The sequence below is a fragment of the Falco rusticolus genome, chromosome 5 (genome assembly GCF_015220075.1).
Source record: "Falco rusticolus isolate bFalRus1 chromosome 5, bFalRus1.pri, whole genome shotgun sequence".
In the NCBI taxonomy this organism is placed as follows: domain Eukaryota; kingdom Metazoa; phylum Chordata; class Aves; order Falconiformes; family Falconidae; genus Falco; species Falco rusticolus.
In genome coordinates, this window is record NC_051191.1 from 90043965 (window position 1) to 90063865 (window position 19901).

At 43.7% G+C, this 19901-nt stretch overlaps 1 protein-coding gene across 1 annotated transcript; it reads left to right on the plus strand.

Annotated features, from left to right (window-relative positions):
* The first annotated feature begins 1302 nt into the window (after positions 1 to 1302).
* Positions 1303 to 10012, plus strand: TENT5C (terminal nucleotidyltransferase 5C). Its single transcript, XM_037390200.1, has 2 exons — positions 1303 to 1354; positions 3970 to 10012. Exon 2 carries the CDS (start codon positions 3996 to 3998, stop codon positions 5166 to 5168), a length of 1173 nt encoding a protein of 390 aa, XP_037246097.1. The 5' UTR covers positions 1303 to 1354; positions 3970 to 3995; the 3' UTR covers positions 5169 to 10012.
* Positions 10013 to 19901: the final 9889 nt, after the last annotated feature.

Below are 19901 nucleotides of genomic sequence, written 5' to 3' on the forward strand. Positions count from 1 at the left end.
ATTATAAGAAATGAATAAACTAACCCACCCATATTCCTGCTCAGCTTTGGCTCTGTGGGTGAAACAAGACAAGTCTGTCTGTGTTTGCTTGGCAAAGAGGAGCTTTTCAGTTTCCTCTTACAAGGTCAGCTCTTGCCTGTGTGTGTGCAGGTTTTAATTCATCTTTCTGCATATGACCTAACAGTATAACAGATGTGCTGGGTTCCCCCTCCCCCAATGCTTTGTAAACAGTTTTTTAGCTCTACTAGAAAACATGTCAACTGGCCTGTCCTAGGATAAGTTTTGAGGTTTTTCCCCCCCTCTCTTCTGAGTCCTGATTATCCTACAAAAGGCAAATACCCCTGGTCCTTTCTCTCCTCTCTTGCTGAAACATTGAAGGTTTACAGCAGAAATTGTAGCTTTTAGGCATAACCTTGTGTTGCTATGTACTATTAAATGCCCGCCAGTTTTTATTACTCTGCATCTCCAAGTTACTCATTGCTTCCTGTCTAACAGCTCTGTCCTCCTCCATGTCTCCAGTGCCACCCACAGCCCATCAGCTGGGGGTTTCAGTAGCATGTTTCAACCTTTCTGCCACGTCCTTGCGAGCGCATCCTTGCAGTTTTTTTTATTAAGACCAGGTCTGGCTGTTTTTGGTGCGGCACCGTAGTAAACTGTTCCGCAGAACCCGGCAGCTGTGGATCTCTGCTGACAGTTGTTCTGTCCGTGACAAGGTACCTTTGGGAAAGCCACGTCGTGTTGCAGTTTGCTTTTCTTTCTAGTCCACTTCCCGCTCTTCCATTATTCCCTCGGAACGTTTAGGCAGTTCCTTTCCCTTCCCTGTGCTCGTACACGTACGAGGGGGGTCGGGAAGCGACCGCCAGGAGAGGCTGCGGGAGAGCCCCTGGGAGCGGGGGGTGAGGGCTCCATGGCGCTAGCGGCCACCCCCGGCCTCTCCTCTCCTCTCTCCACCTCTGATCCCCGCCGCGCTCCCGGGCCGAGCGCCCACCGGCCCGAACGGCGGCCAAACCGCCCGCGCTGCCCCGGGCGGGCTGAGGCGGCGGGAAGGCGGCGAACCCCGCCACAGCGGCCGTTACGGAGGGCTGAGGCAGCGGAGGGGGGCTGAGGCGGCAGGACAGCGGGGATCCCCGCCGCAGCGGCCGTTACTTTGGTGGCAGGAGGGGCTGGGACCCCGCCGCAGCTGCCGGCCCCGGGGCGGCCGTTCCCGGTGCCGCCGCCTCACGCCCCGCCCGCCCGTTACCTCACGGCGGCGGAGGGCGGGGCGGCGGCGCCGCGATAAAGGGCGGGCGCGGGGGGCGGCGGGGCGCGCGCGTGAGGCTGGCGCGGTCGCTCGGGGCTTGGCAGCGCGGCCGAGGTGAGCGGCGGGGCCGGGGCGCGGTAGCGGCGGATCCCTCGCGGGAGGGCTCGCTCCCCTCCAGGCAGGCGCTCGGTACCGGGTCTTAGAAGTTATCGTGACTCTTTATAAACGACTTAACGGCAAGCGCCGCGTGCCTCGGGGGTGCGTGCGCGGAGCCGAGCCTGCCGGCCCCCCCGCGCCCCTCTCGGGGGGGAGCCCCTCGTGAGGGAAGCTGCCCCCGCCGCCGCTGGGCTTGGCAGGGCGCGTGTAACGCTCTAGTGTCACAGGGGTGCTGCGGGTGCGGCTAATTATTTTTTTTATTTAAGTGTTGTGCTGGTATATATGTCTTATGGGAGGGAAAACTGCTGCTGCAGAGTACTGTACTTCGTGACAAGGGGGGAGGTGTGTTTGCCTTATCTGCCTCTGTTTTGAGGTCTGCATCCAAGTGATGCTATAATACTTTTTACGCTTGGTATTAAAAATAGGTAGTGCTTGTCTTGGTTTAGGAGTTGTTTTCCTACTAGTGAATGAGCATCTTCAGGTATTGGATGTTCTGGTGATGGAAAAGTTTGGCAGCGGAACAAGAGGCATGTGAACTGCTAGCATCCCAAACACAGTAAAGTCTCTAAGAACATGTTGTCACTAACATAAATCTTGCAGAGCAGGCAAGCACACTAGTGATCTGAGGGTGGGAGGCTTCATAGGCTGATAGGTTGAGAATTAAACTCTACTGAACTGGAAGTGAAATACTTCAGTCTTCCCACAAGGGCAGCAACGTGTGTTATCCTCCTAGTGAGGGCCACCAGGCTGAACCAACCTGTGGGATGGGAAGCCCTGCTCCAGGTCCTTGCTGGTCACCGCGTGGGCTGTGTGTGTTGGTTTAGCTGCTGAGAAGGCTACAACTGGGAAGGGGGAGAGGGAGCACTCTCAGAGGTAGTAGCTGAAAGCACCTCTAGCTTAAGCTAGAGGTCATCGAAGACTCTTATATTCTTTAGTGAGCTGAAGGATTTAATGGAAATGTGGTGCTTTTATGATGCAAGTGTACTTTAATATGCTTTAAGTGCCTGAGGGCAACTGCTGGTGGGCTTGATGCCTTTGGATTTATGCTGTGTTGGAGTACTAAGGATTGAGTTTGAAGAACCCCTTGATTTGTCCTGGACTAATAATTTTGCAAACTGTAGGCTTGTTTTGTCCCTGCTGGTGCTGATGTGACCCACAGCAGTGGAGTTTGTAATGCAGCAGCTCATGCTCAAGGACAGAAGCTGCTTTCCCAGGAGCACTGTTACTATATTGTGTATTTGACCTAGGATTTGACTCTTGTGTAGAGGAACTGACAGGTCAAATGAGCTTCTCAAAAACTAAAGGCTGGGTGGAAGAGGACAGGCATGAAATAACAATAGCTGCTCTTTTAATCTTGCTTTAAAAGTGTTCCATGCACTGTGTTACATGTTAGGAATGCCTGGGTTTTAAACAATTTCTGATAGGCAAGAGTTAATTGGTTTAAGTCTGACTAGTCTGACCTTGGCAGCTGCAGTCTTCACAAGTACTTGGGACAGAAGAAGGTGAGGCCTCAGTTAGTGTGTAGCTGTCAGGAAGCACCTGGCCACAATAGAAACCTGGAACATTTAAAAAGAGAAAAGTGTATTAATACCAGTCAGAGCTGCATGGCTGTAAAACATATGTAAGTATCTACATACTTCAAAACACAAGCCACTTAAGTGCAAGAGAATGATCTGATCAACTGTGGCAAGACTCCTTATAGTGCAGAAGTTTAGATGAAGCTGTGACTAAGTCCGGTCAGTGAGGTTCTTAGTGTTAAAGAGTGACACTAACATGATACACATCATCTGAGTATATGCCAGCTCTTACAAGCTTGTTTGCCCTCTGCAAATAAATAAAAGGATGGGGCAGGTATGAGTATTTCCTAAAGGGTAGTTTGATTAATGCAATGTATCTGAAGAAGGGTAAAGAGTTGCTTACAAAGACCAGAGTGCAAATTGAAGTTATCTGAGTGCAGCTCAAATTCTGTCCATGATGCTGAAGTGCTGTGGTTTTTTTGCAGGAGCAAAGTATAATTGGCCTTTATCCTCTGAGTGGTAGATGCTGGATGGTTGAGAAAGGAAAAACTTCTACTAAGAGGAAGAAGTCTTGTCTCTCTGGCATAATTACCGTGCTTTCAGTGGACTGGATGTCTAAATCCTGAAACTAACACCCGAGTGTCTTGCACTGTTGTGTTAGTTGGAGAGAACAGTTTGAGCTTTGTGTAATGAAACAAGTTCAAAGCTTAATTTTCAGAAGTGCTTTGCACTTGGGGTTCATCTAGCTTCAGCTGGTGTTGCAGATAAGCTTTACTGAAGTTTAAGATTGAGTCATCTTTGGTGATTTCCCTTTGATGCAGATTGCTGAAGTAACTTAATTCTACTAACAAAGAAAGGACAATGACAACTAAATTTTTTAGCTGCACCAATAGAGAAGCTGTGTATCATTTCAAGTGAAAGCCTTGCAGATAATCATTAGCACATAGGATTATTTTTCTATGTGTGTAGACAGAAAAGCAGAGTATGGGATGTATCTAGGAAGCATAAACAGGAAGTCTGACTTATCTTTTTCTTTAATATTTCACCTCCCTACAGTTTCTTTGGAGAAGAAAAACCTCAGGATGGCAGGCAAAGGAAGTAGCACAGACTGCATGTCATGCAGTGTACTGAACTGGGAGCAGGTCAGCCGTCTGCATGAGGTTCTTACAGAGGTGGTTCCGATCCATGGGCGAGGTAACTTCCCGACACTGAAGATATCTCTGAAGGACATTGTTCAGACAGTTCGGAGTAGGCTGAATGAAGCAGGCATTGTGGTACATGATGTCCGCCTGAATGGCTCTGCAGCTGGTCATGTCCTGGTCAAGGATAATGGGCTGGGATGCAAAGACCTCGATCTCATTTTTCAAGTTTCTCTTCCAAGTGAGGCAGAGTTTCAGTTAGTTCGAGATGTGGTCTTGCGGTCCCTCTTGAATTTCTTGCCAGAAGGGGTAAGCAAGCTAAAAATCAGTCCAGTAACACTGAAGGACGCCTACATCCAGAAGCTAGTCAAAGTGTACACAGAGTCTGACCGTTGGAGCTTGATATCACTTTCTAACAAACATGGGAGAAATGTGGAGCTGAAGTTTGTAGACTGTATACGACGGCAGTTTGAGTTCAGTGTGGACTCCTTCCAAATCATATTGGACTCCCTGCTCTTTTACTATGACTACTCAGAAACTCCCATGTCAGAGCACTTCCATCCAACTGTGATTGGGGAGAGCATGTATGGAGATTTTGAAGCAGCTTTTGATCACCTCCAGAACAAGCTGATAGCTACCAAAAATCCTGAAGAGATCAGAGGTGGTGGGCTTCTGAAGTATAGTAACCTCTTAGTACGAGACTTCAGGCCCATGGATAAGAATGAGATCAAAACACTAGAGCGCTACATGTGCTCCCGATTCTTCATAGACTTCCCAGACATCCTGGATCAGCAGCGCAAACTAGAGACCTACCTCCAGAACCACTTCTCCAAAGAAGAGAGGAGCAAATATGACTACCTCATGATTCTGCGCAGGGTGGTGAATGAGAGCACAGTCTGTCTCATGGGACATGAGCGAAGGCAGACTCTCAACTTGATTTCTCTGCTAGCACTCAAGGTGCTGGCAGAGCAAAACATCATCCCTAATGCCACTAATGTTACCTGTTACTACCAGCCGGCACCATATGTCAGTGATGTAAACTTCAGCAACTACTATCTTGCGAATGCTCCTGTGCCGTACAGCCAGCCCTACCCCACTTGGTTGCCTTGCAATTGATTGCTTCACTTGAGCATTCTTGAATGGATGCTACTGAAGGCCAAGATGTTGAATGTATAGACAAGTAATAACTGTCAGTTGGAGGCTTTCTAGTGGAAACATGGCTGCATCAGACTGTTTCCTGGTGTGCAGTAGGAATGTGAAACCAGTGACCTTCTATACCTTTCTATATATATCTACAAATGCCAAGAAGCCTTATTACCTTTTCACTGGGAGAAGAGAACCAGCAGCAAACTGTTAAGAGTAGAGTTTTGTAACTACTAGTTCTGGAAGTGGCTATTAACATGTGATTTAAGTGGAGTATTCAATAAACTGCATTAATGAATAGACTGTAAAATGTCTTGAGCAGGGCAGAAGCTACTCCTGCCATAGCAGCAAAACTTTCTATTGCCTAACCTCATTGCTCTAAACTTCATTGGTTCAAGTTCTGGCCGACTTTCTATTGAACTCATTGTGCAAGAGTAAGCTTGTGTTATGCTTGTGCTGCTTCTACTTTCCAGCTGTGTGGAACTGGTAACAATATGGATACTGTCTGTCTTGTAGAGGGCCTAAATGTTGTTTCCTGTAGTGCTTAGGAGTATATGGTCCTGCCTCAAGTTCAAGACTAGTTTCTTGGAAGTTGAAGATGGATTAGTAAAAGATGGATTAGTAAGTATCTCTAAAGCTTAAACTAGTTAAATTTTTCTTGAGTGCAAAAATTTGGAAGGTGGCATCTCTAAACATGCACCAAAACACAATCTAAACATTGGTAATGTGAAAAGTCCTTGAAATGAGGAATTGAAGCCTTAAATAGGATTGGAACCACAGTTTGAATAGTTAGGCTGTTGAGTCCAGGATCAAGATAAAGCCTTTTGGACTGCATCTTTCAAAACAGTTTTTGGCACACTTGGAAAGTATCACAGCTCTTGCACTGAGATTTGGCACAACTTAATTCCTTACAGTTTCACAGCAATAAAAAAAAAACAAACCCAAAAAACCCTCAGCCACCACCCCAAACCACTATAAGCTGCAGGATGTTGTGCACTCCTGCCACAGTATAAATTCCTGAAGTGCCTCCTAAAATTGATTTCTTACTGTACAACTTCAGATCCTGAAGGTTTGTCTTTCTGTCACGGCTTAAGGGTCAAGCTTACTGATTTATCACTATCACATGGTCACTGCATGAGATGGTATTTTGAGTGGTTAGAGTAAAATTCTTCCTCTTGATTGGTCTTAACCCTCACTTGAAGAGGTATATAAACCCTAAGCAGAGCTCTCCACAGAAGCTGTATGTGTTGAAAGTCTACCCCTGCTTTTGGAATAGCCTCTGGAAGAGTATGTACTCCTGTGGAGGTGTAGGGGGCTGACCTTCCTAAAGGGTATGTGCTGTACTTGCTGTGTTGAAACTCCTGTGCTTTATGTGGAAGGTTAAAAGTTCCCCAGTTATGTATATAGCGGTATTAAAAGTTGATTTTCAATGAATTGTTTGCTACATGGATTCTGCTACTGCAATCTTGAATTTCCTTTGCTTAACCAGAGAATTAGACTAGAAAGGCAAATCTTAGAGCTATTTAATATGTACTGGTGCAATGTTCAAGAATACTTGTTTGCTAAACCTTTTTTTTATGACTTCTAGCTGTCTCTGCAAGCTTGTGAGACCAAAGTGTCTGAGCAAACAAATTATTTAAGCTTAGAAGGTAAAACAAAAAGTGGGTGAAACACCAGTGTATGGTTGCTGTTCAAGGTGGAAAACAATAGCACTGCAGCACTTGAATGAGCAGCAAAAAGCTGCTTATTCTTCATAGGACCAAAACTTCCTAGTTACATTGCAAGTTTGTTGCATTTTTCAGAGCTACTTTGTAAGGACTGCCTCAATAGAGCAGCCAGGCTACTCTCTTGTTCAGGCTTCTTCATTTGGCTTAGGAAGGCAGGGAGCGTTACCATCTAGAAATGACTGTAGCCAACCATGCTAAATTTTTTGAACAGACTTGTAAGTAACTTCAGTAGCAAGCAGACAATTTGGTGTTTTCAGTTGTGTGTGGGTTTTTTTGTTGTTTGGTGGTTTTTTTAGTAAAGGCTTCCTGAGTAGTCAGCCTAAGCAGCTAAACTTGAAAGTCAGCCCAGCCTTCTTCATTAACTGTGGCTTGGACTTGGTGTAGCTTACAGGCAAGACATCTCTCACCCAAGACTTTGACTATTTAGAAGGCTTTTTAAAATTAACATTATGCAAATGTTGTCATGAGTATTAAACTTAGTGCATGCTTACTGCTGGAATGTAAACCTAGGCATGAATAACTTCTGCATGCAAGACAGTATTTGGCCTAGCATAGAGTGTCACTAGAAAGAAGGAAGTCTTTTGCTTAGTAAATGTAATTGCTGTCAACTCTTAAATAGATGTTTTCAAAGCCAGCCTAAGCTATACCCATTGCAGAAGTAAACTGTTGCTTAGAGGAACATGTTTGATTTGCTTATCAAACAGCTTACTCATGCATCACTCTGATCTTGGCTGATCTTTAGAAACTGTTCCTGTGCATCAGGCCATGTGGAAGAGGTGGTCAGATGCTCAGGAGGAATCCTCACAAACTTGAAACAGACTTGTGTTTTACTAGTCTTTGAATGCCTTGGCTGTTGAACATCAGGCCAGGTGTCTATTGGAAAAGGAACTGCTGGAAAAAAGGCTGTAATGGATTCCTACTGAGATAGAGATACAGAGAATTTAAGCTTCCTGCCATAAATATTGTGCTTTTGCTAATGTAATTTGTTGCTGAGGCCTGTAAGGAAGCTTTATGCTGAATGGCCGCTCTCTGAACAGCGGACTTCCTGGGTTTAAGCTTTGCAGGACTGTTATGTTCCTGGTCTGTTTCTTAAGTTGCTCTGGCATATTAGAAATGTCGATGCTTTGTAGCCTGGCTGCTACATGTTAAGCTCTTGAACAGTTAAACTGTATCCTGAAGCTGCAGGCTACCTACTGCATTTGCCCTACTGTATAAGGGATTGCTGGGACACTGTTTGTCTCGCTGCCTTCAAAATAATCCTGGCTTGGCAGGTAAAGCTGGAATGCTCAGTAGCTTTTTATCACTGTTGGCAAGTGGTCTACACCTTTCTGTTTCAAGTTGTCCTAGCAACCTAATGTTGCATGTGGCAGTAGCTTCACTTGGTGTGTGCTAGCTGCTTAGAGTTCAGATTTATGGTGGCCCCTGTAGCAAGGAGCAACATGAGAATGAGCGCTACATAAAAGTTAATGATGACTGTAGGCCAGGTCTAGGCTGCCTGCTTGAGTCTGCCTCCCTTCAATACTTAATGATGCCTCTGCAAACCTGCTCTATCCTCTTTTGCTTGCTTGTGTGTCAAGTGGAGGTTAGAGGAAGACTACTATACTTCATATTATTATCCTAACATGTTCCCTCTGGGCAGTGATGTCAAAACAAAGCAGCAGTAGCGCTAGATGGCAAGTCTTGTGTTGGTGCATCATTCCTCAGAACTAGGCTTCTAGTAAACTAGACTGTGTGGTTTAAAATAGCTGTTTTCTTCCTGTAGTTTATTAGCCCAGCAGAGCTTAGCCAGTTTGAGGTTAAGCATCTGTTGTCAATATTTATTGCCAAGTCCCCCTTGACTAACAGTTCATTGGTGTGACTTCCTCATTGTAAGATAGTTGGGGTTTTTTATTTGATAAAATTGGTACCAAGGAGACCTAGTGTTAGACTGGGTTTTAGTCACTTTGGTAAAATCCCTGTGCTGATCCATGGTCACTCTGAAAAGCTGTCCAGTAAAGCATACCTCATGCTCCCTCAGCTCAAGATTTAACTGTTGCTGTGTTTATCCTCAGCTAGTTCAGTCAGTCACTAAGCTGGAGGCTGAAGACTACTGCTTGCTTTTAAATAACCATTTTTCAAAAGATCCTCACACTTTAATATAAATAATCTTGTTTACAAAACAGTAGGTAGTATGTAAATCTAGTCCAAATACCTAAAGCTTTTTAATGAAACTTAAAGACCCATATTTTGAGATTGAGTGCTGGGGTTAAGGGTTTGGTATGCTTGGTGCCTAGGCTTTGTGGATTTCTGATCACTAGAATAGCTACTAATGCTGGCAGTGATCTCTGCTTATCACTATAGGATTGCTTGGGAAAAGGCCTCTTGGAAGTGAACTTGGATAAATTGCTTCAGTGCTAAGCTGTCAGTGTACTGATGGTACTTGTGTACTGTCCCTCTCGCTCAACTCATTCGGTCAGGGTGCCATAATTGTTAGGCACAGGAATAAGCAATAAGTTGACCATAGTCACTAAATTTGGGTGTTGGGAGAGGCAAATGGATAGTAATACTTCTAGCCTTTGCATCCAAGTCTTACTTGACCATTTGTTAAATATGGTAAAGTGTATTTCATATATATTCTTTCATTTCAGTGAAACTACTTATAAGATGGGATGCTGGGCTATAGTTGTAGAAGCTCTGGGGGGAATGGTTGGAGCACTCTGGTTTTTCTCACTTCTATTGGAAGAGAAGGCCACTCACTGAAGTGTCTGGATTGGGCTTGTCTCTTTCTGATTAAAATTGCACTTTCTGTTGAAATTTAGAAGGCCTTTTTTTTTTTTCTATGTTTCTCTTGTATTATTTTTACTATTTAAAGAAGTCAGCTCTTGGAAAATCTGTCTCATACCTCTTTGGAAGAAGTTAGTCTTTTTTTCTTTTAAGCTGGCAAAACAAGGTAGTAGAAATATTTGGATTTGTGATGAGCCCAAATGTGAGATTGGTCACATAACTTTGTCTACTGTTCTGCACTGTGGTGGTCACTTGTCATTCTTGGAAACTGGTTTTGGACCTTAATGATTCTGAAATTCTTGTGCAAATAAACTTATGCTAAACATGGCTTGCCTCAAGTAATTCTTGCATCTAAATAGTGTGACAAAGTATTTGTGGAGCTTATTGGCCAGTGTGCATAGATATGCTGGGGAGGGGGAAAAATAGTGATGGGATACACAGTGATGCTTGGGTTCTGATGTTATTCAAAGTACTTTTTTTGTTTTCTTCATGAATGTACACATCTGCCTCAATTTACTGAAGATTAGTCAGTTAAGTGAGACATGATTAACCTTTCAATTACATGACAGTTTCTAGAGAACCATTTTTGCCTTCTCTGACCATTATCTGGTCTCAACTTGACTTTAAAACATGTCGAGGCACAGTCCCAGGCCTGTTAGTCTGGTCTGAGCTAGAGCCTGCCAGTCTGTTCTGTGCCACACTCCACCTTATATGCTACTCCAAGTCAGGTGTACACCTCAGGTGAACACCTGAACCAAGGAGGTGAGAAACAAAGTCAGCAATTTCTTTTAGAGTTATTTACAGGTTGAGAGTCTTTGTGCTTTCACTCTGTCCTAAAAGCTGATGCTTCTAGAAACTGATGGTTAATGGGTGTTCAAACATGCTCTAGCCTCCTGGTTAATTTTGGAGAAATTCCAGTCTTCATGACCTTGTAACACCTGCAGTGGAAACTTCAGTGGAGATTAGATCAGGCAGTGTGATTACCATAAAGTAATCATGGAGCTTGTGTAGTCCCTTTTCAAGATGTAATTGCTTCCCTCTGAATGTAGATGGAGAATAATAATGCAGCTGGGCAACATAAACCATCTGCTTGTCACCTGAAAATCCCTTAACTCCTCAGTTTATCTCATTGTAAAAGCTTCAAAGCTACTTTGTTAATAATCCTTAAGTTTCTAGAATACCAAACTCAATTTTGCAGGGCCAGATACTGACACAGCAAAAGAGCTATGCCGAAGCAAGTGGTGGTATATGCTCTTTCAGTTCCATAAGCAACTTCCATAATGCTAAAAATTGAGATTAACTAAAGAAGTATGTTCTTGCTCTGTTGTATTGTTAGTGAAAATACAATTGTAAGTGTCCTGTTCTGTTGTACTGCTAGAACCCAGCCTTCTCCACGCTCTGTGAGATGAGTTCAGTCTTGTGATGGGGTGCAAGAGGCATTAGACAAATGGTGTTCTGAATTGTTGCCATTGTTCTGGGCAATGTACTTCTCTTGATCATTCCATGATGAAATATTAAATATTTTTGAAATCAAAAGTATTCAATATGCCCTTATAGAGACAGAGTAGATGCTCCTGTGAGGAGAAAAAATTTTTTGTCTGCTTATTTTGAATATTGCTTACTATGTATTAGTGTATTTAGTTCACTCATACACAAACTAGTTGTCTTCAGTAATAAAATAGCATTTGTATTTGTCCAGCAACTTAAAATGGAGATACATCAAAGGGTGTAACATACCACTTGATGTGGGTGTTGGACACAGTGGTCATGTTTTGCTGCAGTAGCAGTGCTACAGTCTGCTCTGCTTTGTCTCAGTGAGGAATAAATGAGCTCTGTATCCTATAGGTAAGGCTGCCCTGTGAAGGGAGTAGTTAACCTGCCAAACCTTAGTAATTTTCCTAGTAGGAAAGAGTTGAGTCATGCTGGAAAAAGTGTCTTGCCAAGAGCTGTGTGCAAAGCAGCTGCTAGACCTTAAACTGGTAGTTCATGTGTATGTTAAGGAAGGCTATATTGCCTCCTCCAGTATTACCCCATTGACTCTCAGATGGGTGGTTTAGTAAACCAGCAAGAACTAGTTGCCTAGGCTGGCTGATCCTGCAAAAAGCTGTGCTGAGTCTTCATCACTGATGAGGTAGAGCAGAGGACAATCCATGCCACCTCATTGCTTGGAGAATGGTGAAGAGCAAACTCCTGGAGAGGTCTAGCCAAGATAGAACATGAGGAAGCTGCCCGGTCTGATCTGTAGCCATAACCCCTTGGCTCTGAGAAACCCTTGTAGCTAGCCTGTGTACTTCAGGAGACTCCCAACAAACCTCCAAGGCCTGAACTGCTTTGGAGAAATCACCTGTCCCTAGGTAGCCCCAGTAGGCAAGTGATGATTTGATACTGTAGAGATGTTCTCAACGTCAAAACTGGAAAATTTCACTTCTGATGTTGTGTGGTTTATTGTGGTCTGTGTTCTAGCAAGTGAATGACATCACCAGGCAGTTCATGTGCTCTTATACCCCCGAAACATAACTTTATTCTGTTCATTTAATTCTACTTGTTCATGTGGCCAGTCTGCTTCAGAAAATGGTGAAACTACCCAGGGTAGTTTCTACTACCCAGAAATGGTGAAGCTACCCAGGGATGATACTGATTGCACCTCAAGCAAAGGGAAAATTGTCTCCACTGCAAGAGAACAGTTGAAGTGTGAGACTTCTCGTTCAGTCACTGTCCCCTTGCAGCAAGTCAAATCTTCTGAACATGTCAGATGTGTGACATGTGATTTACACCTGCAGACTGGTCCCTCTGGGGATGCCCTTCTTGCGTCTGAATTGGCCATCCACCTGCCACAATTCCCTTCTCCACCCCCTCTCTGTTGCTTACCTGAATAACTTATTCTGAGAGCTGTATCTCAGTGTGCCTCCCACAAAGTTATTCAGTCTTGCCCTAAAGGTGCTTGGTAGTGGCAATTCATTGTGTACTTGGAGAACCTGTTCTAATATTTGCTTGTGGTCATTAGTGAGAAATTAATTTGCATTCCCACATTGGTCTTTGAACTTCATCTTCAACCCATGGATTGCTGCATCCTTATCAACAAGGCTGAAAAGTCCTGGACTGTCTCATGGTATCCACTAATCCCTTCAGTTCTTGGACGAACTGTGGAAAATGAGTACTTGAAGCTTTATGTTGTATATATTGGATTCAGAAGATGGAAACCTTTTTCTTCTGGAACTTTGTGGTTCCTGTGCATCTCGTGACCCGGCACCAGTTGCTAGCCCCGTGCTCTACATACCACAGTTAAACAACAGTGCTAAGATTGCTTCTCAACCCCTTGATAATTGTGTCCACAAACTGTGCCTGCTGGTTTTACCATGGCATTATGGCACGCTTGAGTGCTTGTGCCAAGTCAGTTACAGTGATTTCAAAGCCCATCTGCTGTTTCATGAGGCAGCCTCTCCCACCTGGTATTGACAACATCTGTGTTCCTGCTTTCCAGCTGTAATATTTTGCACTTGGTGGTATTAGAAAAACATTTTGTCTGAATCCCATGGGCAAATAGTCACAATGGAGATGGGCAGAGTAACTTTTCTTTGTTATTTATTACCTTACTAAGTGTTGCACAGTGCCTGGAGATGACAAAGTGCTTACAGTTGTTCTTGCGCACTAAGGGGTACACAAGATTGTTGTGGGCACTTTGAAACCTGCAGGTGGTTTAAAAGCAGTGTCAGCACAAAGTCCACAAAGGTACTGGATTCAGGTTATTTTGGGAGTATTTTTTTTTTCTTCTGCAAATACAAGGTAGAGACAACAAAGAAAGCTTTTATTGTGTTACTGCTTAAGAGCAGCTCCTCAGTCCTTTCCTCTGCACCCCCACATCTAAAACACTGTGGTGACAAGTATCCCTGGGGTGTGAGTTCACAACATGACTGAAGCGAAGAGACCCACGTTTTTGTGCTTGCCATCACATCTGTTAGTCATCACTATCATCTGCCTGTCTGTTGCAGTGCTCATGTGGGGCTCCCCAAATGGTGTAGCCCTGACTAACTGCCAGGACTGATGTAGCTCTCTAGACCTCCCCTTCCACTTTCTTTTCCTGAGCAGCTTTTCTTAAGACCGGGGGAAAGGAAGTTATGTTTGGGAAGAGAGCCTGCCATCAATCCCACTGCCCAAATTCCCTGCGACATTGATGGGAGTTTGTCATACGCTGGGAGGGATTTGCTCGTGGCCTGGCAGACCTGGGTGACTGTGGCTCTGCGATACGGCTGTCCTGCTGCCTGGCTGCACTGGGCTGTTTCTGCAGTCCTATTCAGTGGGAGCAACATGTGCACATGGGGCTCAGCCTCTGGCAGTGAATTCATGGAGTTACTCCAGAGAAATGCTGCTCATAAAAAACACTGTCTGTTTCAGAGCAGAGGAAACTTTGAATGCGAAGTAATATTCCAGCCAAGTATGTGCATGCTTCAAATTGGTGGTTAGCCTCCTTCCTTGCAGCACTTCTCTGATAGAAGGAGGATTCCTATTTGCTACCATTTCCTGGACCAAAAAATGAGCCCTGCAGAGGGGAAGCGTCACGCTTTTAGGTAACACAGGGATTTGCTGGCTGGGGCAGAAGTAGATATTTTGGAAGCCCTGCCTCTTGACGGGGTGGGAAGGGAAGAGGGGGTGGATGGTACTGGGACATTTCAGAAATCAAATAGAAGGAAACGGGTAGTTTAAAAACCATACAGATGGTGCGGGGAACCGCAGCTTTGAAGAAGAGGTGTACCATCTTCTTGCAGGCGCATCTGACTTAAAACTGCAGTAGCATGCCAGCAGAATTTGCAGGGGGGCTGTGTTATCCCCATGTTTAGGATGCTCTACATATATAATTCATATTTTTTGCAATACTCAATTGCAATATAAAATCATGGTGGTAAGCATGCTGTTCTGTTATTGTGTGTTACACATGTGGCTCTCCCCAGCAGTTGTGTGTGAACTCTGGATTTTGGTATTAGCCAGATTTTTGTTGTCTGGTTAGAAGTAAAAGGTCACTGTATGGGTATAGTTGCAGCTACAGTCGGGAGTTTCAGTTGACCAGAACTCGAATTTTTGTTTAATTGAAGTACCAGTTGAAAACATAGATTTAGTTAAAAAAAGGACATTTCTTCCATTAATAAGAGCTCATTAACTAGCAATGTGATATTTTGTCTTGCCATTAACTGTAAAACTGCTTGTGAAGTTACGACTTCTAATTCCAGAACAGCAGCTTTTACTTTGAAGGCACGGATGATCTGATTACTGAATTTATTTACTGCTAATAAAGAATACATGGGTAGTGAAAGGGTCTCCAGTTCACCTCTGGGATCCTCTGACTGCCTTGCAATACTATAACCCTGACTCATTGTCAGAGTTAATGTCCACTGCTGACAAAACCTCCAGATCCCAGACTTCATGGAAAAGTAATAGTAGTACTGTTACAATGCATTTTACTGGTCTGTACTCAAATAAGAGAAAAACTGCAGAAAAAACCAATTTAAACCTGGTTGCTTTATGATGACTGTTCTTGAAGCTGGTTTAGGCATCCTTGGTAGATTACAAACAATGTTCAATTTGTAAGAGGGACCATCTCAGAGGAGGCTGTTCATTGCTATATATATATTCCACTGTAATATATCACAAATAGGCTGCAGCGTAATAGTCCTGGCTCATGGGACTGTTTGAAACAATCTGACCTAAATGGCTAAATTTTATACCAGTTGAAGTGAGACTACTTTTAGAAATGACATCAGAGGACTGAGCAACCTGCAGAAAGCTGTTTAAGGTTCAGATGGCCAGGGCTGTCTGGAAGCTGGGGGCTGGCAGTGCCTGCTGTGTATCTTGAGATGAGGCTGTCTGTGCATGGGGCATATCCGAGAGGACGCCGAGGCACAGCTGAGTGCCGAGCAGCAGCACAGGGCCCTTCGATCTCCTGCTGGATTCACTGCATAAAGGTGTGAATTCAGCGCCACATTAAATCTTACCTCCAAATGATGTGAGTTAAGCGGCGAGTTAAACCTTACCTCCAAATTTAATCGGGCTCCATAGCAACCTGACATACTTTTTTTATTTTTCCAATGCTTTAATTTCCTTTTTATTTCCGTAGCAATGGATTCTTGAGAATCCAGACATGCCGGAGTGCTGGCAGATTACCTAGACTTTAACCAAATCTTCATTCTCACAGTATAGACTTAGCAGAGCTCAAGCACTGAGAAAATAAGGTGTAAATATTGTATAAATTTTGCAAACAAGCATTTAAAGAGCTGGTTTTAATCTTCAGGGGACCCTTATTACTGAAAATATTTTTAAAGAGCTAAAAATCTTACTTTTATTCTATAATTGCCATTTTAATTTTTCTTCGGGTAGGTGCCAGTTGTAGGTCCCAGATATCACCTGGAGATTCCTGTCGTGATAAGAACAGCCAAACGTAGGTATGACTGTTATTTAGGCTAATGTTTTAATCCCTGTGCTTCAGAGTGAAGATAATTTTTTTCTTTAAAAAATTATGGTGAAATATTACACAGGCTCACAACAATATTTTTCTTTCACAAAAGATAATTTATGTAAATTCTTTTCTAAAAAAAGATGGCATTGGAGCAAGCCCTCAGGGTTTATTTTGGCCAAGGGTTCTTGATGTACAGCCACCTAAAATAAAGTGCTTATAACATTTCATACAGCATTGTGTCCTGTGCCTGGAGGGTTCCTGTGAGATGGGGCAGCCTGTGGTGCTGGTGTCTGGCTGCAAAACCTGTCTGGTGCTTTTTTGTTAGTTGACACTTTGGCTTCAGGTTAGTTGGGGTCCAGACTCATCTTTTTGTTAATCTTTATAGCATTTGCTTGTACAAGGGGCTGGTGCATCAGGCGTTGGCTGGGGTCGGTGTGGAGTGGGGGGCATGAGGTTCGGGGAAGAGAAAAGCTGTTGTTAGTCGTTTCAGGCATACCAGAACAAGTTGTGAGAATATGATGGTTTCTGTGCACAGGTGGTTGGGAGTATAGTTTGGGAACCTTGGTTCAGCCCTGTCCTCTCTCTTGACAAGCTGTGCTGTAGTGTGAGATCACTGGGCTCTAAAAATCTCCATGTCTCCAGCGGCTATGAAGAAATCCTGGAGCAAGTGGCTCAGGTGCCTACACCACAGACAACTGAAAATGGTCAAAAAGAATCTTATCCCAAACTGCTAGATATCAGACAAAAATACCAGGAGTTTTCTTCCAAGCCCACTGTGGAGGCATTTCTTTCTCGTGACTTTTTGTGTTGACAACATGGGTCCATTCTGGGCAGGTTTCTTGAGTTTCCTTCTCCACTCTGTGTCAAGATAGGTGTTAGCTACTCTTCCAGCCAAAGGTCTGCAGGGAGCAGGGTGCAGACTTCTGCAGGGAAGAGAAGCTTTTGCACCATCTGTCTTCCACTCTCCCCTAAAGCTGAGTGACCCGCTTGTCTTGGCTTTTATTTCTTCCATGTCTTTGCATGTGCCAGGAAGCCCTGCTGCGATGGCAAGAGCAGAGGGTTCAGGGGAAATGTCTGACTCAGAGACTAGAGCTTTATCAGAAAATTATTCACTTCTTTCAAGCATTTTTAACCCATGCTCTTAACCACTTTTTTCTAATTATCTTTGGTCCACATTTGGGTGAAGTCATTGTCAGCCTTGCAGACTTGAAGGACTCTCCTGTTCCCAGGTGAAAATGACTCTGAAATTACTCCAAAACATTTAGGAGCCAGCAGGGGAAAACTGGTCAGTGCTGAGAAGCAGCTGGTGACCATACAGATGAGACTGGTTCAGCCAGGAGGGCTTCAAGGTTCTTGAAGTTGGTCTTGGACTATCCAAATGATAGCCTTTAAGACGTGAAACAAGGTGTTCCTGCTAGCAGTTTGATATGTTGTGGCATGTCTTTAAAAGCCTAATATCCAACAGGAGGAAATACTGAGTAGGGCAGATAGGAAAAAAACCTTTGTGGAGACAAAAATACATTTTCAAATGGGGAATGTTCTTTGGGAAGAATATATTGGATAGCCAAAAAGCTATATTTCCACGTTCAAGAGAGACAACAGCTTTAGCTGAAAGCCATTGTACTGAACTACGGTGAAGGCAGCAGGCAGAAGCAGATATGCAGGACATTAGATATGGGGGAAATGCAGTCATATGTGGCATTTGATGTAAGTTAGACTTCTGAAGTGCCAACAACTGTAGGGAGGGGATGCTGAAAGCCAACTAGATACATTTTCTACTTTTTACATGGTATTAAAAAAAAACGTAGGGAAGTGCTCCTTGGAACAGTTGTGTGGCCAGCTTTAACTAAGTACAGCTTTGTAGAAGAGCTTTCTAGAACCATCTTTGTATCTGAGAGTCTGGGTGTTTTTTTCTTTTGTTGCTACAGCAAGGCTGTGATGCTTGGAAAAAGGGAAGGTGAGACATGATGTGTGTTGGGAGGGGGAGTGAATTACTGTAGTTCCTTGAATTTCAGCCACTTTGACCTCAAAGCTTAAAACTGTGGTGGACTGCTTGAATGTTTTTCTTCTGATGTCATCTCTTATCCTCTTCTCACTTCCTGCGTTCCCTGCCCCACATAGAAGAAAGGAAATGTAATAGAGCACTGCACTGAGCAATGAGGCTGGTACATGAGAGAAACTTTGCCTTACACACTTGTCGTTCTTTGCATGCTTGAGAAATAAAATGGACTTGGAGCACAGAGAACCTCATTCTAAATTTTGGTAAGCCAAGAGTCTTTGAAAATGCTTCAAGTACATGCTGTCTGTATTTTAGACTGACATACTGGTTTGGAGAATGTAACTCCAGACTGTAAGGGCAATGTTCCCATTAGGAAATACACATGACGTCATTTGTTCTTGAACATTTGTCCTCAAAGAGCACTGAGAAGATTTCTCCCTATGTGTTTAGTGCTATGGCTACTAAAAGCCACAGGTGATGCAGGCTTTTTTAAAGAGGAAACAAAACAAAGCTACTGATCACTGAGGTTCAGATCCCTGATCCTGTCTGCAAAAGGGAATGTATGTCCTGTACTTTAACTCCTGCCCAACTTAGTCAATAAACTTGATCCCCTGAAGTTTCTAAAACAGTCTCTGCTATCTCCAAACCCACTTCACTTCATCCTAAATAAGTATTTCTAACAAGGGAAACTTTTGTTTTCAGTTTCTCATTTTAGAGAAGCAGGGGCTGTACACATAAGTGAGAGAAGAGAAGCAGGCATTTAAAAGCTGTTTTTGGGCTCAGATAAGTCACTTCCCTCTGATTTTTTCTCTGATTAATTACCTCCATAAATGAGCAGTGACCCATTCTACTTGTGCATGCCTGCCGTGTCCTTGGGGTGAATCACGGAGTCATTCTCTCTTACCTCCTGCCACCTTTTACACGTCACACACCTCTGCAGCAGCTGCATGTGCCTGTGGGGGCCAGCGCTAAGCGGGCTAATGAGTCTCATTTTATGAACTGTATTAATTCCAGGTGAGAGAGAGGTGTGGAGGGACAGACAGTAAATGTCTGTGGAGAGGCCAGCTGGCTGAAAGTGGGAGAGGCCAGCTGGCTGAAAGTGGTAAGGGCCATTAACTACGTGTCGTTACAGAAGCGGTTTTCTGAAACTCCTTAACCTCTGTGCTTTTTCGGGCTGCTGCAGAGTTCAGCAAGCTGCCCTCCCACATGTCACAAAGCACATGGACCCGGCTGGCAATAATTTTGTGTCTTTAGAGTTGGAAGATTATGATACCCCTGAGCTGGTTTGGGGCGGGGGGGGGGGGGGGGGGGGGGGGAAGTCATGCCTCAAACTTGTTTGCAATGTTAAATTCCAATTTTTGTGTTAATTTTTTGGTTGGTCATTTTTTGTGTTGGTTTTTGTTTGCTTGCGTTTTGTGTCTTTTTTTTTCTTTTTTTTGGTTTCTTTTTTTGTGTCAGTTTTTCTTGGTTTGTTGTTTGTATCAGTTTTTTGTTTGGTTGGGTTTTGTGTCAGCTTTTTGTTGGTTGGCTTTGTGTCTTTGTTTTTTGTGTCAGCTTTTTTTGTTTGTTTTTGTGTCACTTTTGTTTGGGATTTTTTGTGTCTTTTTTCTGTTTCATTAGTTTTGTATCTTTTTTGTTTGTTTTTTTGTGTGCCAGCTTTTTGTTGTTTTTGTGTCTTTTGTTTGTTTGGTTTTGTGTCTTTTTGTTTGGTTATTTTTTGCCAGTTTTTGTTTGTTGGGTTTTTTTTGTGTCCGTTTTTTGTTTGGTTTTTA